The sequence below is a fragment of the Saimiri boliviensis genome, chromosome 1 (assembly GCF_048565385.1).
Source record: "Saimiri boliviensis isolate mSaiBol1 chromosome 1, mSaiBol1.pri, whole genome shotgun sequence".
NCBI lineage: Eukaryota > Metazoa > Chordata > Mammalia > Primates > Cebidae > Saimiri > Saimiri boliviensis.
The window spans coordinates 259,976,438-260,000,219 of NC_133449.1; the positions used below are offsets into that span (position 1 = coordinate 259,976,438).

The window sequence follows — 23,782 nt, forward strand, 5'->3', positions numbered from 1 at the left end:
AATACTGGCAAACATTGATCTGATTTTTGTCGTTATAATTTTTTCTTTTTCAGGAATGTCATATAAACAGAATCATATAGTATGTGGCCTTTTGTGTCTGGTTTCTTTTATTTAGCATATTGCTTCCGAAGTAATCATATTGTTGAAGGTATCAGTAGTTTGTTCCTTTTTATTGCCGAATAATTTCCATTATATGGATGTACTATGATTTGTTTATTTATGTTAATGAATTTGCTCAATTCCAGGTTTGGGCCATGATGAATAAGGTTTCTGTAAACATTCATAAGCAGGTCTTTGTGTAGACACATGGTTTCATTTCTCTTGGGTAAATACCGAGGGGTGGGAATGCTGGGTCAGATGGTGTATAATGTGGTGGCCATGAAAATGAGCCTCTCAGATCTCAAAAATCCTAATTGATCACTTGCCCCAGCACCTGCAGTCGAAAATCCATTACTGTATTTAAGCTGAGGCCGTGCTTCTATGGTTGCAACTAGTCAATGACAGGATATGTAAGGAATACTACTGTGGGCCAATTTTTGGGAGATGTGGGATTCATTCACAGGTGAATTTGGATCAATGACTCTCCAGTGCCTTTACCTAACTTAGGAGTGCAATGCAGCCTAAGACTTTCAAAAACCTAATATTTCTTTCTCTCTTTCCTTCACAGACGTTAGACCTACATTATGGACTGACAGCTTACCTGGCCTTTTCTAATTCCCTCCCCATTTCTTTTCATAATACAATACATTTCTTGAATGTCTAATCCCATCTTGGTATTTCCTTCTTTAAGGACCCGAAGTAGCACAAAATAACAGATATAATGGGATTCTGAGATTGGCTCATTTACCACTTTGTGGGCAATGAAGAAGCCATCCTTAGTGGTATGTGGAGTACTGGTAGTTCCTGTAATTACTACAGATTTCACCAGAAGTAATCTGGGAAAATGTCCCGATGGTGGGGAATGCCTTGCAAGTATGATAATTAAGACATTTGAAATATCAATGGAAATAATGCCCACAAAGGCAGTAGAGTTATCTGGTTACTGCTAAGTTAAATTGACATTCTACTAAAAGATAATGAGAAATTGAGGGCTGTTAGCAAAAAGTTAAAGAATTAAAGAATAAATGTGAGAGTGAGAGATCTCTTTGGTAGCTTACAAACATACTCTTACCTCATGTTTGTGTTTGTAATGGAACATCAAACACAGCTAAGCAACAGAAAATCTAATAGAGATGAAGAACTGCAGAGATGTTTAAATGTTTAGCTAAAGCAGGTCTACTATGATAAATTTTAGACCCTCGTTGGAAAGACTTGAGATCCTGAAAAATAGGAAGAAAACATGTAGATGGATGCCTCCGAGGATGCTAGCTCTAAAGATTTTCCTAGGCCCTTGAAGTCTGAAGAGGTGGCGGACTCTTTCCTGGTAAGAGCTAGCAACATCCCTGTGCTGAAAGATGTAGAGGCTCCTCTCAGAAGTTGCCTCTATCTCCTCTTTTGGCTGTGAGGCCAATAACTAGGGTCAAGACCCAGCATAACTTGGCTGGGAGACAAGTGTTTATATCTAAAAGTAGCTGGAAGAATTATCTAGGTTGTATTGGTAAGAGTTACGTGAGTATGTCCCCTGAGAACAGATTTTGAGGCTGCTGGATCAAAGAAGACAGAAAGTAAGACCAGGTAAGCAAGAATTCATTGACTCAGCATTACTCTTCAGGGACAACAGACATAATATCCTAGCAAGGGCCTCAGGAGATGAGACAAATGATCTGCTAGAGTGGCTTCAAACCTCTAAAGAAAGCAATGACCAAAGCTGAGTGAAGTGGAAATATCTGAGCTGCCTGATGGATTGTAAAAAAAGAAATAAAGAGTCTGTAGAAAGTTGGCATGCTAGTATGCATACATTACATGAGGTAGGACAACCTGCAAAAAGATTATGTTCTTCAAGAGGGCCCAGAAGACACACTACTAGCCAAGGCCACCAGCAATGTGCTGGTGAGAGGCAAACAAATATCACAAAAAGTTCGGTGGTCGGTCTCCTTTGCAAGCTAGGGTTAACAGTAAAATAGGCTGTCATAGAGCTAGGTCCATTAATATCCACGGGGATGGGATTCCTCTCCACCACAAAGTAACAGAAGCCAGATGATAGTGCTCAACTGCCAAAAGGCAGGAGGACACAATTACCAAATTACGAGGAAGGCTGAAGAGCAGCCAAAAAGACTTGATGTGCAGGTAGTTCTAAAGATAGTTAACAGATGGACAGCCAACTCTGCTTAACAGCTAGTACAATTTCAAAAAAATCAAAAATGGAAGAACACAAGGCATAGGGTACAAGTCTCAATTAAAAAATTACTTTCCTTTTCTCAGTTTCCAGACCTGAACAATTTTTGGATCTGGAGCCTATTGGCTAAATATATGGTCAGGTCACTAGGAAGAACATTAAAATAACACTTCTAGGTATCCCTTCAGGGAGAGAGGCTCACAAGAACAGAAGAGTTGCTACATGAACTCATATAGAGAAGTAAATCTGTGTAGTACAGTAGGTGGACTTTTGTAGCCATGAAAATGCACCTTTCACATCTCCAGTTTCAGAGAGCATAACTGACTCCTTGTTTTCATGACCATGTTTACGCTGAGGTCATATCTCTCAAGAGCCACTCCTAGCCAATGACTGAGCTTGATAGGGCTATGAAAGCAAGCTCATTCCTGAAAGTTGTGGAAATCATTTAATGGTCAAATTTGGCTCAACTTTGTTGAAACTTTCTTATAAATATGTCACAATCTAACACTTTCCCTACCAGAGATTCCTACTTTTCTTCTCTTTTTTTACAGAGGTTAAACCTGTACCATAGACTGACAGCTTACCTAGTCTCTCCTAGTTCCCTTCCCATTTAGCCTCACAAATATTTTTTCCAATAGATTTCTCAAATGTCTAATCCTGTTTTGGTGTCTGTTTCTCAGAGGACTCAAACTAATTCACTGCATTTTTAAAAAAAATTGCCATACTGTTTTTAAAGTGACTGTACCACTTTATAGTCCCCCCAATAATGCCTGAGAGTTCCAGTTGCTCCATTTGGCATTATCAACTTGGTATTGAAAATTTTTAAGATTTTATCTCTTCTAAAAGGTGTGAGGTTTTAATTTACATTTCCCTACCTACTAATTATGTTGAATATCTTTTTGTGGCTTATTTTTCATCTGTATGCCTCTGGGATAGTAGCTGTTTAAATACTTTTCCCATTTCCTTGTTGAGTTGTTTGACTTTTATTGAATTCTTAGCATTCTTTATATATTTTTGGATATGAATATTTTATCAGCTATCCATTTGCAAGTCCATGGATTGTCTTTTTCATTTTCTTAACAGTATTAAAGGGTATAAATTAATCATTTTGATGAAGTCCAATTTATAACTTTTGCCTTTATTGTTTGTGCTTTTTGTTTCTTTCCAAGAAGTTGTGCCTAACTCAAGGTCACAAAGATAATCTCTATGCTTTCTTCTGGTAGTTTTACAGGTACAGGTTTTACATGTAAACTTATCACCCATTTTAAGTTAATTGTTGCATATGATGTGCATAAAGACAGGTTCATTAAGGAAGATTTTCAACAACCATATAAAACCAATGAACCTTGTTGGGTGCGTTGGCTCACACTTATAATCCCTGCACTTTGGGAGGCTAAGGCAGATTGATCACAAGGTCGGGTGTTCCAGACCAGCCTGGCCAACATAGTGAAACCCAGTTTCTACCAAAAATACAAAAAATTAGCCAGGTGTGATGGTGGGCACCCGTAGTCCCAGCTACTCAGGAGGCTGAGGCAGGAGAATTGCTTGAACCTAGGAGGTAGAGGTTGCAGTGAGCTGAGATCATGCTACTGCACTTCAGCCCAGGCAACAGTATAAGATTCCATGTCAAAACAACAACAACAACAACAACAAACAACTCTCAACATAGGCTCATGAGATCTGCTTTACTGAAGGAGGAAAATTTCATTAGTGAAATTATATTCAATTTGCTTTACATATACATAAAAATTATTAATTATATATTTTATACTAATTTTAAGAATACAAACTGCTTCACATTGGATAACATTAAGTGTAAATATTAGGAACCAAATTTAGAAATGTCGTGTTTACATACATAAATATATAGGAAGGTACAAAACCTAAATTAGAATGCATCAAGGGGCCATGTGTGTTGGCTCATGCCTGTAATCCCATCACTTTGGGAGGCTGAGGCAGGCAGATTATCTGAAGTCGGGAGTTTGAGACCACCCTGGCTAACATGGTGAAACCCTGCCTCTACTAAAAATACAAAAATTAGCCAGGCATGGTGGCACAGTGCACCTGTAATCTCAGATACCCAGGAGGCTGAGGCAGGAGAATCACTGCAATCTGAGAGGCAGGGGTTTGAGTGAGCTGAGATCAAGTCACTGCACTCCAGCTTGGGCAACAGTGTGAGACTTCATAAAAAAAATACATCAAGGCAGTGTTTATTCAAGAATACTGAAAGTATCCCTGATGAAAGTGAACCAGTATTGCTTGGGTTTGCCTAAAGGTAGCACCCAACTCCTTCTCCACGCATAAAATGGCAGTTTCCCAGAAGAAAAAGCAGACAACCTAGAGAGTGTCTGCTCTGGACTGAAGGAAGAGGCTCTGCCCAGGGCCCAGATGGTAGCCCCCAGAGGGGTATATATGCAGTCCATAGCCACAGTGCAGCTGGGAGCCAAAGGACAAACTCTATGGAAGGTAATACGCCCTACAACAGGGGTGTGATAGGCAAGCAGATCATGCCTGCTCCGAACAAGAAGCTAGGGCATTCCCCATCACCCTTTCTTTCAAGATCTCAGCACATTCCAACATACTCTTCTCCCACCATTGCCCAATGAAGGTAAGTATTTCCACTCTTTATCATCTACCTGAGGGTGAGCTGGTTCTTCCTCTTAAGTGCCTGAAATGCATGATCAAATATAAAACCTGCTGTCAGAAGGGCATAGTGGTGGTGCACAGGATAAGCTTCCTGAGACCTCTGCACTCTCAATGTCACAGGAGATAGTGTATTAGCTCATATATTAAACACATTGCTATAACAAGCAGCATCTGAAGAAGCCACCACAGTGAAGCTATCCATAGCTTCCCATACAGCACCTAGGTCTCCTAAAAGTACCCATAAACAAAACCAAATGATCATATACAACATACTCTGCAGTTATACACTAAAGAGGATAAAAGAATAAAAAAATTAAAACGTCCCATCCAAGCAATAAGAATTTCAAAACTAAGAAGCAACGGCTCCCTCAAATGAGAAGAAATCATCACAAGAACTCCATCACTACAAAGAGTCTTTTGACAATGCCAAAAGATTTTACCAACTCTCTAGCAATGAATTCTAACCAAAATAAAAAGTCTGAAATGGCAGATAAAGAATTCAGAATATGGATTACAAGGAAACTAAATGAGATCCAAGAGAAAGTTGAAAACCAACACAGAGAAACCAGGAAAATGATTCGGGTTATGAAAGATGAGGTAGCTATATTTTAAAAAGCAAAGCAAAACAAAATCATCTGGAATTTAAAAATTAACTAAAGAAATTTTAAAATGTAATTGAGAGTTTTAACAATAGACTAAGCAGAAGAAATAATTTAAAAGCTTGGAGATCAGTCTTTCAAATTAACTCATTGAGACAAAAATAAGAAAAAAGAATTCAAAAAACAAGGCCTTTGAGAAATATGTGATTATGTAAAGTAACAAAACCTATGACTTCTTGGCATTCCTGAGAGAGAAGGAAAAATAAACAACTTGGAAAATGTTTGAGGGAATAATTTAGAAAAATTTTCCTAATCTTTCTAGAGAGATCAACATCCAGATATAAGTAGTTCAGAGGACATTTGCAAGATAGTAAGACATGTAATCATTAGACTATTTAAGTTTAATATGTAAAACAAACAAACAAACAAAAAGCCTCAAAGGCAGCTAGAGAAAATAGCCAAATTACCTATAAATGAAATCCAATCAGACTAACAGCAGACTTCTTACAGAAACCTTACAAGCCAGAAGAGACTAAGGTTCTCTTTTTAGCCTTCTTAAAAAAAAATTTCCATCCAAGAATTTTATATCCTGCTAAACAAGGAAGGAGAAATAAAGTCTTTTCCAAATAAGTAAATGCTAAAGGAATTCATCATCACCAGACCAGACCTACAAGAAATGCTCAAAGGAGTTTTAAACATGGAAAAAAAAGAACAATACTTGCTACCATAAAAGCACATGTAAGTACAAAGTTCACATACCCAATAAAATAATTACATAACTGAGGCTGTAAAGCAACTCATTAACAACACTCTAATGGGAACAAAACCTCACATATAAATATTAACTATAAACATAAACAGTCTAAATGTTCCACTTGAAATACACAGATTGGCAACTTGGATTAATAAAACAAGATGAAACCATTTACTGACTTTGAGAGACTCATCCTATGCGTAATGACAACATAGGTTCAAAGTAAAAGAATGGTGAAAGATGTACCATGCAAATAGAAAATGAAAAAGAATAGGGGTTGATATTCTTCTATCAGTTAAAACAGACTTTAAACCAACACCATAAAGAAAGACAAAGAAGGGTATTATATAATAATAAATGCTTCAATTCAACAAGACTTAACTATATAACTACTATTATATAATGATAAAGGCTTCAATTCAACAAGAAGATTTAAAAATCAGATTTAACTGTATCCAACACTGCAGCACCCAGATTTATAAAACAAATATTACTAGACCTAAGAAAAGAGATAGACAGCTGTACCATAGTAGTTGGGTGGCCAATATTCCACTGACAGGACTAGATGGATCATGGAAGCTGAAAAATAATAAAGAAACTCTGGACTTAAATTGGACTCTCGGCCAAATGAAACTAATAGACATCTGCAGATATTCCACTCAACAACTGCAGAATATACATTTTTTTCTCATCTGTTCATAGAACATTCTCTAAAATTGATCATATGCTTGATCATGAAACAAGTTTCAATAATTTGTTTAAAAATAAAATTATATTAAACTTATATTTGGACCACAATGGAATAAAATTAGAAATCCATACCAAAAGGAACTTGCAAAACCACACAAATACATGGAAACCAAACAACTTGCTCCTGGTTGACTTTTGAGTAAACAATAACAAAAATACAGAAATAAAAACTTCTTTTGAAACAAAAGAAAATACAGTCACAACATACCAAAATCTCTAGGATATAGAAAAAGTAGTATTAGAGGGAAAGTTTATAGCACTAAATGCTTACATTAGGAAGACAGATGTCAAATTAACCTGCTAAGGTTTTACCTATATGAACAAGAAAAACAAGAAAAAACCAAACTCAAAGCTAGCAGAAGAAAAGAAATAACAAAGATCAGGGAAAAACTAAAGGAAAATGAGATTTTAAAACCCCCCTAAAACCATACAAAGGATCAGTGAGACAAAAAGTGGGCTTTTTGAAAGGACAAACAAAAGTGATAGACCACTTGCTAGATTAATCAAGAAAAACAGAGAGAAGTTTCCAGATAAGCATGATCAGAAATGGTAAAGTTGACATTACAACTATTAGCATGGAAATACAAAAGATCCTCAGAGACTACTATGAACACCTCTACGCACACAAACTAGAAAATCTAGAGCAAACAGAAAAGTACCTGGAAACATAAAACTCCCAGAGACTGAACCAGGAAGAAATTGAAATTCTGAACAGACCATTAATGTGTTATAAAATTGAATGAGTAACTAAAAAAAATTACCAACCCCCATGACATAAAAAATCCCTGGACTAGAGGATTTACAGGCCAGCCAAATTCTGCCAGAGGTACAAAGAAGAGTTGCTATCAATATTACTACAACCATTCCAAAAAATTGAGGAGGAAGGAGGCCTCTCTAACCATGCTATGATGCCAGTATCATGCTGACACCAAAATCTGTCAAGGACACAATAAAAAATAAAACAACAGCCAATATCTATGATAAACATAGATTCAAAAATCCTCAATAAAACACTAGCAAACAGAATCCAGCAACATATCAAAAAGATAATTCATCGGGATCAAATGGCCTTATTTCAGGGATGCAAGGATTATTCAACATATGCAAGTCAATAAATGTGATTCACTACATAAAGAGAATTAAAAACAAAAACCATATGATCATTTCAGTAGATGCAGAAAAAGCATTCAGTAAAATCCAACATCCTTAGTAATGAAAACCCTAAAAAATAGGCATTGAAGGAACATACCTCAAAATAATAAGAGCCATACATGACAAACCCACAGCCAAAATCATACTGAATGGGGAAAAGTTGAAAGCATTTCCCTTAAGAACTGTAACAAAACAAAGATATCCACTATCACCACCCCTATTCAACATAGTACTGAAAGTCTTCAGCTACAGCAATCAGGCAAGAGAAATTAATAGTAGGCATCCAAATTGCAAAAGGAGAAGTCCAATTATATCTGTTTGCTGATAATATGATTCTACAACTAGAAAACCCTAAAGTTTCATCTAAAAGATTCTATACCTAGAAAACCCTAAAGATTCCTCCTAGGCCTGACAAGTGTCTTCAGTAAAGTTTCAGGATACAAAATGAATACATCAAAATCAGTGGCATTCTTATAAACCAACAACACTCAAGCTGAGAACCAAATCAAGAACTCAATCCCATTAACAATTACCACACACACACACACACACAAAATTACTTGGAAATACATTTAACAAAGAAGGTGAAAAACCGCTACAAGGAGAACAAAACATTTTGATAACAGAAATCATAGATGACATGAACAAATGAAAAAGCATTTCATGCTCATGGATAGGAAGAGTCAATATCATCAAAATGACTATACTTCCCAAAGCGATCCACATATTCAATTCCTATCAAATCACCAATCTAAGTTTTCACAGAATTAGAAAAAGTAATTTTAAAATTTATGTGGAACCAAAACAGAGCCTGAATAGCCAAAGCAATTCTAAGCAAAAGGAACAAAGCTGGAGGCATCACATTACCTGACTTCCAACTATTCTACAGGTACTGGTATTCTATGAGTACCAAAACAGCATGGTACTAGTACAAAAATGGAAACATAGATTTGTAAAAAAAGAATAAAGAACTCAGAAATAAAGGTACACACCTGCAACAAACTAATGTTCAACAAATTCTACAAAAATAAACAATGAGGAGAAGATTTCCTGTTTATTATAACAAATGGTGCTGGGAAAATTGGCTAGCCACGTGTGAAAGAATTAAATTGGACCTCTATCCCTTACCATACACTGAATTTAACTCAAGATTAATTAAAGACTTAAATGTAAGACCTTAAACTATAAAAGTCCTAAAAGAAAACACAGGAAAAACTCTTCTGGAAATTTGCCTAGGCAAAGAATTTATGACTGAGACCTGAAAAGCAAATGCCTCAAAACCATAAATAGACAAATCAGTTTTAAAGATTCTTTTGCACAGCAAAAGAATCAATCAACATCATAAACAGACAACCTACAGAATGGGAGAAAATATTTTTAAGCCATGTATCCATCAAAGGACTAATATCCAGAATCTACAAAGAAGTTAAACAATTCAACAAGACAAAAACGAATAACCCCATTACAAAGTGGGCAAAGGACATGAACAGACACTTCTCAAAAGAAGATATACATGTGGCTGACAAGCATATGAAAAAATGCTCAACATTGTAAATTATCAGATAAATGCAAGTCAAAACTACAATAATATACCTTCTCAAACCAGTCAAATGGCTATTACTAAAAAGTCAAAAATAAACAGATGTTGTCAGGGATGGGGAGAAAAGGGAACAATAATACACTGTTAGTGGAAATGTAAATTAGTTTCACCTCTATGGAAAACATTACAAAGATTTCTCAAATAGCTAAAAATACAATTACTATTCAATCCAGTAATCCTATTACTGAGTATCTACTCAAAGGAAAATAAATTGTTTTATCAAAAAGTCACTTGTACTTACATGTTTATCACAGTTCTATTCACAGTAGCAAAGTCATAGAATTAACCTAAGTGTACATCAATGATGGATTGGATGAAGAAAATGTGGTGTATATACACCATGGAATACTATGCAGCCCTAAAAAATAAAATTGAGTTCTTTGCCAACATGGTTGGAGTTGGAGGACACCATTCTAAGTAAAATAACTCAGAAACAGAAAATCAAATACTGCATATACTCACTTAATAAGTGGAAGCCAAACAATGGGTACTCAAGGACATAAAGATAGAAACCATAGACACTGGGAACTCCAAAAGAAGGGAGGGGAGGGGTGAGTGTTGAAAAACAATTGTGATTAATGTTCACTATATAATTGATGAGTTTGCTAGAAGCCCAAACACCAGCATTATACAATATACCCATGTAACAAACCTGTACATATATCCCTTTAATCTATAATACAAAAGTAAGTTTATTTTAAACTTACCTTTTTTCTGCATGTCCTGATAAAGTTTGCTTATTTCTGTCTTATATCCTTCCTCTTTGATTCTCATTTCACTTATAAGTTTGGCAATATTATTCTTATATTCCTAGAGATTAAAATATATACTAATTTTTAAAATTTAAATATGTGCATATAACTCATATTACTTTTTAAATACTTTTAAAATTCTCCATTTATATTATTTTTTAGAAGGTAATATATATTTAATGCAAATGAAAAATTTCACCTAATAATCAAGTTATCATACCAACAAGGAAAAATATTGTTCATTGTTTGAATAATCAGCTTTGAGGTAGACCCATTTTATTTTATTTTTTATATGCATAAAGTAAAATATTTTAAAATTTAAATTTAAATTTTTAACTTGAAAATGAAAAATTATATATATTTATGATGTACAATACAATGTTTTAATATATGTATACATGTGGAATGCCTAACTCAAGCCAATTAACATATCTATTACTTCATATATTTATCACTTTTTTTGTGATGAGAACATTAAAAAACTACTCTCTTAGCAAATTTCAAGTATATAATACTTGTTATTGATAACAATCACCAAACTGTACAATAGCTCTCCTGATTCTATTCCTCCTTTCTAACTACAATTGTTTATCCTTCACTAACATCTCCCCAGTTGTTGCCTCCACCACAGCCATTCCTAACCACCACTCTACTCTCTGCTTCATGAATTACATAAGAAAGATCAATTTCTGATATAAGGAAATAAGATAAAGAAATATATTATAGAAACAATGTCTTTTTAAATCTTTGCTTTCTGGATACTCATCACCAGGGTTTATAATATTAAGGATGCTCAAAATATTTAGATTTTGTCACTACCAGGCCAGTTTTACAAGAGGTCCTGTAGGAAGCACTAAACATGGAAAGGAACAACCAGTAGCAGCCACTGCAAAAACATACCAAATTGTAAAGATCATTGATGCTAGGAAGAAACTGCACCAACTAACGGCAAAATAACCAGCTAGCATCATAATGGCATGATCAAATTCATACATAATAGTATTAACCTTAACTTTAAATGGGCTAAATGCCCCAATTAAAAGACACAGACTGGCAAATTGGATATGGAGTCAAGACCCATTGGCGGGCTGTATTTAGGAGACCTATCTCACAAGCCTATGTCTTTGCACACATAGGCTCAAAATAAAGGGATGGAGAAATATTTGCCAAGCAAATGGAAAGCAAAAAAAGCTGTTTTTTTTTTTTTTTGAAAAGATCAACAAAATAGATAAACCACTAGCCAGACTAATAAAGAAGAAAAGAGAGAAGACTCAAATAGATGCAATAAAAAATGCTAAAGGTGATATCACCACCAATCCCATAGAAATACCAACTACCCTCAGAAAATACTCTGAACACCTCTACACAAATAAAACAGGAAATATAGAAGAAACAGATAAATTCCCAGACATATACACCCTCCCAAGACTAAACCAGGAAGAAGTTGAATCCCTGAATAGACCAATAACAAGGTCTGAAGTTGAGGAAGCAATTAATAGCCTGCCAACCAATAAAACTCCAGAACCAGACAGGTTCACAGCTGAATTCTACCAGAGGTACAAAGAGGTGCTAGTACCATTCCTTCCAAAACTTACAAACAATACAAAAAGAGGGAATCCTCCCTAACTCATTTTATCAGACCGACATAATCCTGATACCAAAACCTGGCAGAAACACAACTAAAAGAAAATTTCAGGCCAATATCCCTGATGGACATTGATGTGAAAATCCTCAATAAAATACTGGCAAACCCAAACCAACAGCACATCCAAAAGCTTATCAATCACGATCAAGTTGGTTTCATCTCTGGGATGCAAGGCTGGGTCAACATACACAAATAATAAATGGTGTTGGGGAATCTGGCTAGCCATATGCAGAAAGCCAAAACTGGATCCTTCCTTACACCTTATACAAAAATTAACTTAAGATGGATTAAAGATTTAAATATAAGACCTAAAACCATAAAAGCCCTAGAAGAAAACCTATGCAATACCCTCAGGACATAGGCAAGGGCAAAAACTTCATGACTAAAACACCAAAAGCAATGGCAACAAAAGCCAAAATAGGCAAATGGGGATCTAATTAAACTAAAGAGCTTCTGCACAGCAAAAGAAACATATCATCAGAGTCAACAGGCAACCTACAGAATGGGAGAAAAGTTTGCAGTCTACCCACCTGACAAAGAGCTAATATCCAGAATCTACAAAGGACTTAAACAAATTTACACGAAAAAAACAAACAACCCCATTCAAAAGTGGGTGAAGGATATGAAGAAATACTTCTTAAAAGGAGACATTTATGCAGCCAACAAAACAAAAAAAAGCTAATCATCACTGGTCATTAGAGAAATGCAAATTAAAACAACATTGAGATACCATCTCATGCCAGTTAGAATGGTGATCATTAAAAAGTCAGGAGACAACAAATGTTGGAGAGGATGTGGAGAAATAGGAACACTTTTACACTGTTGGTGGGAGTGTAAATTAGTTTAACCATTGTAGAAGACCGTGTGGTGATTCCTCAAGGATCTAGAAATAGAAATACCATTTGACCCAGTAATCCCATTACTGGGTATATGCCCAAAGATTATAAATCATTCTATTATAAAGATACACGGACATGTATATTTATTGCAGCACTGTTCACAATAGCAAAGATTTGGAACCAACCAAAATGCCCACCAATGATAGATTGGATAAAGAAAATCTTGGCATATATACACCATGGAATACTATACAGCCATAAAAAAGGATGAATTCATGTCCTTTCTTGGGACGTGGATGAAGCTGGAAACCATCATTCTCAGCAAACTAACACAAGAACAGAAAACCAAACACTGCATGTTCTCACTCATAATTGGATTTGAACAATGAGAACACATGGACACAGAGAGGGGAACATCACATACTGGGAACTGTTGGGAGATGGGGGGCTAGGGGAGGGATAGCATTAGGAGAAATACCTAATGTAGATGATGGGGTGATGAATGCAGCCAACCACCATGACACATGTATACCTATGTAACAAACCTGCATGTTCTGCCTGTGTACCCCAGTACTTAAAGTACAATAAAGTATTTGTAAAAAAAGGTGATGAAAAGCTAAATTTTCCAAGAGCATAGCAAGAATGCTACTAATTACTGTAGAGTATTAACCAGAAGTTCTGAGGAGGTTTCTTCAGAGGCTCCCCAAATGAGAAAGCTACTGAGTTTAGAGAAGATTCTTCAGGTTGAAGACTGCTATAGATTCAACTTGAGTTTTGAGTTTCTTCAGTTTGCTAGAATTTGACATGTTAGCTCTTGAGAGATGAGAAATTTAGCATAATGAACCTCTCAAAGAGCAGAGAGAACTGACGTTTATTTAGCATCTTTTATGTTTTTTCGGCATTGTTTATGTGTTCTACAACTGCTATCACTATACTGTTTCTATAGGAGATAAGGCAAAGTAGTAGAGGGTATGGTTGCTCTTGGGAGAGAAATAATCTGTGATCCACATGAAATGCCTTCTGTATTTGAATGATGTAATGATTATCCAAATCATAAAGAGTATAGATTCATTTACATTATAATAAAAAAGTTCACAAGTAGTAACAAATAGAGTTTACTAGAGTAAAAACTATTAACATAATTGAAAAACATGCAGCAAAATAATTGCATCTTTTTGGTATAAAGAAAAAATAATGCAAGTTATATGTTAGTACATTATGTTTTGTAGAAGACTCCTAAAACTTGTATTACTTTTAAAACAAATTGTCATTTATTAAAGATTTCAGCATATGTATCTACACACACACACACACACACACACACACACACACACACCCCTTTTGGCTGTGTTTATTAATTTAAAAACCTTTTTTTTTTTTTCTAATTTGAAAAGACAAGTGCTCTACAGAGACTTGACTGAAGAGAATGATACATAAACTCACCTGTTCATGAGACTTTAACTTCTCTTTTATAAGATCAGCACTTATTTTTAGTTGTTCATTTTCATCTGTAAGAATAATCAAAGAACATCCTAATATCTAGCACTTTTCAAGTAATATGAAAATATGTTTAACATTTTAGCTTCCATTCATGTATACTTTCAACAAACATACATCCAGCAGCTACTACACATCAGGTACCACACTAGACAGAGAGCATGAAAGAAAAAAGTTGTTGCTCTTCAAAGAACTTACAGCCTAGTGGTGAGTCAAATGTGTTAGTAGTTATCATATGCTATGATGATTGCTTTTAATGGCAGTATATCTGAAATATTACAGGAACCTGCAAAAAGAAAACCCAGGGCAGCTTGAAGTCAGGAAAGGATTTAGAGAAGAGAAGCTACTTGAGATGAGAGTTAAGTGATAAGGCTTACCCCATGTTAAGAGAGAGCATTCTAAGTGCAGAAAATTGCAGAGAAGACCATGGGCTTGAGTGAATACAACTTGGAAAAACTACAATTCAAGTACGATATTGTTGAAGTGTAAAGTGTGAGCAGGAGATGCTATATAGGTCGAGATCCTATCACTAGGTAGACATATTCTGGATGAACAACTTTGGATTTTTGTTTTAAAGGTTATAGGGAGTCATCAAAGAACTTTGAATAGTGCGGAAGTGAAATAATGAGAGTTACATGCTAAAACAATTGTCTGGCAATGTGGATGATGAATGAGAGCGTTTTGATACTGGAGGAATGGAGATAAGTAAGTATAGATCAAGTAAGAGATAACAGGGACCTAAATTACGCCAGTGGCAGCATGGAAAAAAGGAGGCATTGAGGAGAAGAGTTATTTAGATGATAGAATTACCTAGGAATTTAGTGACCCTTTAGAGACAGGAGGCAAAAGAGTAAGGGAGAGCCTTTTCTTTTTAGGTTTCTGGTTTGAGTAACTGAAAACAATACCTTAATAATCTTTTAAACAAATTTTAAAAACCCTGTGGTTAATTTTGATTGCTAAACATCCAGGTCAATTCAAAACTAATTTCCTATTTGACTGAAAGTTTTCATGATCCTTATCACTGGCTAGATTAGTGGCTGGAAAGACTCAATAGAAGTGGTAAAGAAGTCTTACTTTGCTTTTTAGTTGCTCTTCCCTGTCTTTCCTGTGGGTCATCTCTTGGGGACTGGAGACAGGGAATGAGGAGAGGTAGAAAATTATCTACTTAACATCGAGGTTCTAGTCCTTTAGGTAGTTGTAGCAAATATATAGAGAGTGTTGACTCACTCCAACATTTGGTGACTTTTTAGCAGATGTCATTAGAATATGGAAATATGTAGCTATTTTGTTGTTAATTGTGGGATGGGACCTAGTTATTAATTCCAGGTAAACAGGAAAAGCTTCACTGGACATCCTATTACACATTTCCCCTCTACAATCTTAACTATAAACACAACCAAGAAGTAGTTAAAACAACAAATCAGTAAAGATTTTTGAAGTATCTGAACAATGTTTTTAGAAGGTTTGTTTCGTGGTATAGTAAAGTTGAGAAGAGCCTTGGCAATAGAGTCCACTTACGAAACTATTGCAGAGGTATTAAATCATAGTATTAAAATTAAAACCTTGACTATAAATAAAACCAAGAAGTAGTTAAACAAAACAACAACAAATCAGTAAAGATTTTTGACATTATCTGAATAATGCTTTAGGAAGGTTTGTTTTGCGGTATAGTAACGTTGAGAGGAGCCTTGGAAATAAGACTCCACATATGAAACTTGCAGAGATATTAATCATACATAGTATTAAAATTAAGTAAAAATCTAAAATCAATTAGTTTTCAAAAGTTGTGATCAGAAACAGACAGGAAAAGTGTTACATTTTAAAGGGTCATATTTAATACAAGTCTTAATCTTGATGATGGCTTCAGTCTGACAAAAATTTTGTCAGAAAATTTGATGTTTCTTGAATAAAAATCGTATCAATTATATGAAAATATTTTCAACATAACACAGATATAAAATGTACTATTTACCTTTGATAACAACAGACTTCAGATATGTTTTCTGCTCCCTTTACTATTCCAATGGGATTTTCAAACCTTGGCACCATTAACACCATTCATAATAATGTTTTTACATTAGGGATCAATCTTGGTAGTGTACCTTCTATGGATTTTCATAAATAAAAATGGCATACATCCATCATTATTGTATGCAAAATAGTTTCATTGACCTCAAATTCCTCTATGCTCTATTTATAACACTGTCCCTGAACTCCTGGCAACATTGATCTTTTTACTGTCTCCATAACCTTGCCTTTTCCAGAATGTTATATAGTTAGAATCATACAGCATGTAGCATTCTTTTGAGATTATTGATTCTTTCACTTAAAAATATGCATTTAAGATTCCTTCATTCTTTTCATCACTTGATAGCTCATTTCTTTTCAGTGTTGAATAATAGTGCATTATTTGCATGTGGCACAGTTTATTCATCCACTTACCTACAAAAAGACATTTTGGTTGATTTCAAGTTTTGGCAATTATGAATAATTTATTGAAAATAATGTCTTTTGTCCATTATATTGCCTTTGCTCCTTTATCAAAGATCAGTTGACTCTATTTATGTAGGTGTATTTCTGGGCTTTCTATACTGTTCCATTTATTTATTTGTTTGTTTAGTCAGTACTATACTGTCTTCATTACTGTGGTTTTATTATAAAATTTGAGGTCAGATAGTGTTAATCCTTTGATTTGTTCTCCTTCGAAATTTTGTTGGCTGTTTTTTTTTATTCTGTTTTTTTTTTTTTTTTTCACATAAACTTCAGAATCAGTTTGTTAATATCCACTAAATAACTTGCTGGGATTTTTATTAGGATTGTTTAGAGTCTATAGATCAAGTTGAGAACTGACATCTTGACAATATTGAGTCTTTCTACCCAGGAACATGGAGTATCTCACTAGTTATTTAGCCTTCCTTTAATTTTTTTCTTCAGTTTTGTAGTTTTCCTTATGTAGATCTTGGACTTGTATTCTGTTAAATTTATATCTATATATTTCCTTTTTGGGTTGCTAATGTAAAGAGTATTATGTTTTCAATTTCAAATTCCCCTTGTTCATTGCTGGTGTGTAGTAAAGTGACTGACTGTTTTTGCTTTGTTTCCTGACACTTTGCTATAATTTCTTATTATTTTCTAGAGTTGTGTTGTTGATTGATTGATTTTTTTCTGCATAGATAACAATTTCATCTGTGAACAAAGACAATTTTATTTTATCCTTCCCAATGTGCATGCCTTTATTTCCTTTTCTTGCCCTATTGCATTATCTATAATCTTTGGTGCATGCTAAAAGGGAACGGTGAAAAGGGCCATTCTTGTCTTCTTCCTAGTCTTAGTGAGAAAGCTTCTAGTTTCTCATATTATGTAGGATGTTAGCTTTAGGTTTTTTGTAGATATTTATAAAGTTGAGGAAGTTCTCCTCTATTCTTAGTTTGCTGAAAGCTTTTATTATGACTGGGTGTTGGGTTTTGTCAAATGTTTCTTCTGCATTGATTAATATAGTCATGTGACTTTTCTTCTTTAACCTATTGTGACAAAGTACATTAATTGATCTTCAATGTTGAATCAGCCTTATATAGCTGATATACGTCCAACTTGGTCATGGTGTATAAATCTTTTTATACATTATTGAGTTTCATTTGTTAATATTTTGTAGAGGATTTTTGCATCTATGTTTATGAGATATATTGGTCTGTAATTTTCTTTTTTTTTATAATGTCCTTTGTCTGGTTTTGTATTAGGGTAATGATGGTATCATAGAATGAATTAGAAATTATTCCTTCTTCTATCTTCTGGAAGACATGGCAGATAATGGGTATAATTTCATTCTTAAATGTGTAATAGAATTCACCCACCGGTAGACCCATATGGGCCTGGTGCTTTCTGTTTTGTAAAGTTATTAACTAATTATTAAATTTCATTAATAGCTATAGGCCTACCTATTCATATTATTTATTTCTTCTTGTGTGAGTTTTGTTGGATTGTGTCTTTCAAGAAATTGGTCCACTTCACATAGGTTATCAAATATTTGAGCACAGAGTATTCCTTTATTATCCTATTAATGAACATGACATTTGTAGTGATGTCTTGTCTTTCATTTCTGATATTATTAATTTGTGTTGCCACTCCTATTTCTTTAGTTCATCTGGCTAGAGACTTGTCAATTTTATTGATCTTTTTAAAAAAAAGCTTTTAGTTTCATTGATCTCTACTGATTTCTTATTTTAAATTTTATTAATTTCTGCTTTATTTTTATTATTTCTTTTTTTCTACTTTGGATTTAATTTGTTCTCTTATTTATTTCCTAAAGTGGAAGCTTAGATTAGTTTTAGTTTCTTCTTCCCTTCTCACATATGCATTTAATGCTATAAATTTCTTTAAGCACTGTTTTTGCTATATTTCACAAATTTTAATAAATTGTATTTTCATTTTAATTTAGTTCAAAATATTTTAAAATTTCTGTTGATATTGTTTTTTGACCCCTGTATTATTTAGAAGTGTTCTTTAATCTGCATATATTTTGAGATTTTTAATCTATGTTTCTGTTTTTGAATGTCTACTTCAATTTCATTGTGGCCTGACAACAGATATTGTATGATTTCTATTCTTTCAAATTTGTTAAGGTGTGTTTTATAAACCAGAATGTGATCTATCTTGGTGAGTATCCATGTACGTTTGAGGAGAATGTGCATTCTGTGGTTGTTGAATGAAAGTCTATAGATGTCCATTATAGTCAATTGATTGATGATGTTGAGTTCACCTATGTCCTTACTGATTTTCTGATACAAGAATGTTGATATTTTCGACTATATAGTAGACTCATCTATTTCTCCTATTAATTTTTGACTCACATATTTTTGATGCTGTTGCTAGACACATATATAAAAGGATTTTATGTCTTCTTGGAGAATTAACCCTTTTATTATTATATAATGCCCCTTTTTTATCCTTGATAATTTTTTTTTTTAGACGGAGTTTCACTCTTGTTACCCAGGCTGGAGTGCAATGGCGTGATCTTGGCTCACTGCAACCTCCGCCTCCTGGGATCAGGCAATTCTCCTGCCTCAGCCTCCTGAGTAGCTGGGATTACAGGCACGAGCCACCATGCCCAGCTAATTTTTTTGTATTTTTAGTAGAGACGGGGTTTCACCATGTTGACCAGGATGGTCTTGATCTCTTGACCTCGTGATCCACCCGCCTCGGCCTCCCAAAGTGCTGGGATTACAGGCTTGAACCACCGCACCTGGCTTAATAATTTTTTTTATGCTCTAAAATCAGCTGTTTGAAATGAATACAGCTACTCCAGTGCTCTTAGTGTTAACATATCTTTCTTTAGCCCTTAGCTTTTAATCTATATGTGCCTTTATATTTAAAGTAGGCTTTTTTTTGCAGAAAACATATAGTTGGGTAATGTTTTTTAATCCACTCTGATAATCTCTGTCTTGTAACCTATGTATTAGACTTTGATTTTCAAAGTGATTTTTGATAAAGTCAAAATCCACTCTGATAATCTGTCTTGTAACCTGTGTATTAGACTTTGATTTTCAAAGTGATTTTTGATAAAGTTAGATTAATATCTACCATATTTGTTACTGTTTTCTATTCATTGCCCTTGTTCTTTGACCCTATTTTTGTCTTCTATTCTTTTTCTGTCTTTTGTGGTAAAGAGTATATGATATGATTCTGTTTTCTCTTCTTTCTTAGCAAATCCATTATACTTCTATTTTTACTTTTTTTTTTTTTTTAGAAAAAGTCTACTTTTATTTATTGGTAAACATAAGACAACCAAGTCTGAGCATCTGGGGCAGCTCCCCGGTGGCGGCACCTGCCCTGCACACGTATACACACTCTTTAAGCACCAGGAAAAACACGTAACACAGTAAGAAGGCAAAGTGGCTGCGAGTAAGGTATCTGCAGATTCAAACTTTGGGACTGAAGTAGCTGGTAAACAGAAAGGCACCGATTCGGGCTCTGGAGACCTGGCTGCTGGTCAGCCCAGGCACCCAGTGAGACACCCTCATTTCTCCTACTCCTGGAAGCCCAGTCACCCCTGAAGGACTGGAGAGCTGTCAGCCTGGCTTTGGAGACTCGAAGGCAGCACCGTGCTCCGCAGGAAGGAGCCACGACCTTGGCTGTCTGGGGACTGGGAGGCTGGTGCCCGAGGCCTGGTGCGACTGGAACCATTTCTCCTAGGTCGAGCAGGGAGCTGGAATCTCTCCCTCTCCCGTGGGAGCAGCTCCTTCTCTTACTGCCTCCAGCTCCAGCCTAGCTGTCTGGGACTCTCAGCCCTTCAATTCGCTGAGGTGGGCACCATTCCTGTGGTGGCCAACACAGCCACTGTGGGCTGGCCCCAGGTGGCATATGGATGGCCCTCAATGAAGCCAAGGAAATGGGTCCCTCCCCAAAGGCACACTGTTGAGATCAATTTGGCTATACCAAGGCCACCTCTTCCTATTTGGCACGGTGAGGTACTGGGGGGGGGTCTTGCCCCCCGGAAACCAGAGCCCATTCTCCAAGTCCGGGCTGCTCTATGGAAGGGCAGCCGCCCCTGTGGCCAGGCACTGGAATAGCCCCATGCCTGCAGGCTGACTTGATCCAATTATAAGAACAGAAAGTGACCATTCAATCCCTCGAACTTCTCTTTTTGGCATCACAAAGATCCGGTGGCCAGACTGCCTCTGCTGCCGCCTCTTGGTTTCCCTGTCTCTGCCCAAGCTGCTCTCAGAACAGAAATCCTGATATTGGTCAGAAGCTATACAAGGTAACTCCCGTGTCACCACCTGGAAGAGGCTCAAACTCTTGAGTTAACATGGCCTCAAGGCCGAAGCTGACACAGCGCTCGAGGGCCCTATACCGGGGGGCCGCCCAGACTTCACCCAGCTTCCCAAATGGTACAGGTATTTTCAGCTGGAAAGGAGCCAAACAGGGAACCCCTAACGGGAAGGGGGATTGTCAGGGAAATGCCTGGGCACCCGGCAGGGATCCTGCTGGCGCCATGGGTGTGTGTGGGGGCCCCCCAGTGCTCCCGGCTTTCTGCTCGACAGCCCCGCTGCTGGGGGCCTTTGGGATTTTGCTTCCTGGAGGGCTCATTCCCAGCTCCCCTTTCTGCGTCCTCACCTTCAGGTCCAGCCCGAGGCCACACTTGTTGGTGGCCTGGGCCTTGAGTGCCAACCTGCTGGCAGCCTGAGCCTGGCTCTGGGTCATTCGGTTCATGTAGTGCACGATGGAGCTCTGCCAGCTGATGCCACCGTGGCCGCGGCTGCTGGCCATGCCCTTCATCAAGCTGGCCAGGTTCTCTGGGGTGGCCATGGTGCTGGGGCTGCTACAGGCCTCCTTGGCATGGGCCTTCAGAGCTGCCAGGCCTGCCACGGAGGCGCTGAGTGGAGGGGGCAGCTTGCTGGGCGGGGCCCCCAGGTCCTTCCGGGCCGTCTTCGGCACCTTGGCCAGGCTCACGGGTCTCCGGGTTGCCTTCTGCTCCAGAGGCAGGGGCTTGCGGCCTCGTTTCTTCCGGATGGGGTCCTTCAGCTCGGGTTTGGCCACCAGGATCTGGGCCTTCTTCTGAGGCACTGGGTGGGTCTCCCGGCCCCGGGGACCCCTCTTGGCATCTAAGTCACTGTCATCCTCTTCATCTGAGGAAGAGGACGACGACGTGGAGGAAGAGGAGGAACTGCTAGACTTGGATTTGGAGGGAGCATCGGGTTCCTTGAGCTTGGCACGCCGGCTGCAGGAGGACATGGCAGTGAGCTTCCTCGGCCGGCCCCTCGGCCTCTTGCCTCTCTTCCGGTTCTGCACCTCCTTCTCGTGTTCCTTGGAGGACCAGCCGCGCCACTTGACCAGGTACTCCAGCTTGCCCTTGCGGAGCCGCTTGCTCAGGATGCACTCGGCGGCGAAGACCTGCTCGCCCACGCTGCTCAGCTCCTCCATGCTGCCGCGCGCCCGCGCGCCCGCCCGCCCGACCGCGGCGCCCGCCGCCAGGGGCCCTCCCGCACAGCCGCGCGCCCCGCCGGCCGCACACAAAGCACCGCCCCCGCTCGGCACCGCCCCGCCGCCCCGCCCATTTTTACTTTTTTTAAGTGATTGTCCTAGAGTTTGCAATATACATTTACAATGAATCCAAGTCCATTTTCAAATAACATTATACTGCTTCTCAGGTTGTATAAGTACTTTATACTAAAGTATTCATAATACCTTTCTCTCATTCCTTGTGTCATTGATGTTATACATTTCACTTATACACAAGTTATAATTACTTAAAAAACATTGTTTCTATAATTTTGAATAAATTGTTATTTGTTAGATTAATTCAGAATAAGAAAAATAAAAGTTTTTATTTTAGCTACACTTATTCCTTCTCTAATGTTCTTCCTTTCTATGCAGATCCAAGTTTATGGCCTATTATCATTATGCTTCTCTCTGAAGAACCTCTTTTATCATTTCCTGAAAGGCTGGTATACTTGCAACAGATATTCTCAATTTTTATTTGTCTAAGAAAGTCTTTATTTCCCCTTTCTAGAGAGTAATTTTGCAGAAGAACCTTGTGTATCATGTGTGACATATAATTAACTTATAGATAGAAAAAGGATTATTCCAGTTTCTAAATTTTTGTAAGATGACTGACTAAATTTTCAGATAAAAATAAAGGTGTATAAGAATTGCAGTATTTTGCTACATCTCACTGATTTATCTCTTACATAATCTGTAAGTCCTTACTGAAAAGATTCACCAATAAGACTAAAGAAAGGTAGCATTTCTCTCATTGTAACTGAAAAGTCTCTTAAACCCAAAGGGTAACTGCTTCACCAGATCAATAATGTTACCAAAAAACCAGATCCTTTTAGTTTACTTTTTTTGATATTGTCAAAAATCACCCTGCTAGCATGATTTTTAGACTAGAAACAAGAAGTCTGCACCAATTTTAGCCATTATATACAAGTCTTATAACAACCGGAAGAACACAGTCCATCTCTTGGAAGAGAGAAAAATTATTCCAGAAGAACTCCCTTGGAGCTTGGATGTAATCTGCTTACCCTGAGGCATATGATTAAGGGAATGAAGGGCGAATGTCTAAAAAAGAAAAAAAGTTTCCTATTAAGGAGAGAAAAGAGTTGCTGGGTAGGAAACCACTGGGTAGTATAAATAAGCAGATTAATCATACTATGTTGGCAATCAATTGGATGAAATGGTCAAATATAGATAGTTGATATATATCACCTTGCTCAGTTAAGGCCTGTAAAAGCATTAGGAAAATGAACTCAATGAATTATCATTTATTTGCAA

At 36.9% G+C, this 23,782-nt stretch overlaps 1 protein-coding gene and 1 pseudogene across 3 annotated transcripts in view; both read right to left on the reverse strand.

Moving 5' to 3' along the window:
- CCDC152 (coiled-coil domain containing 152) overlaps positions 1-23,782 on the reverse strand; it is a 58,332-nt gene that overhangs the window by 6,309 nt on the left and 28,241 nt on the right. For all 3 annotated transcript variants that reach the window (XM_074386212.1, XM_074386219.1, XM_074386205.1), the window contains 2 exons: positions 14,456-14,520; positions 10,484-10,586 (listed from right to left, as the gene is read on the reverse strand). In XM_074386212.1, coding sequence (XP_074242313.1) covers positions 10,484-10,586; positions 14,456-14,520 — 168 coding nt within the window. The remainder of the gene's footprint in view (positions 1-10,483; positions 10,587-14,455; positions 14,521-23,782) is intronic.
- On the reverse strand, positions 21,395-22,442 carry LOC101052557 (chromobox protein homolog 2 pseudogene; annotated as a pseudogene).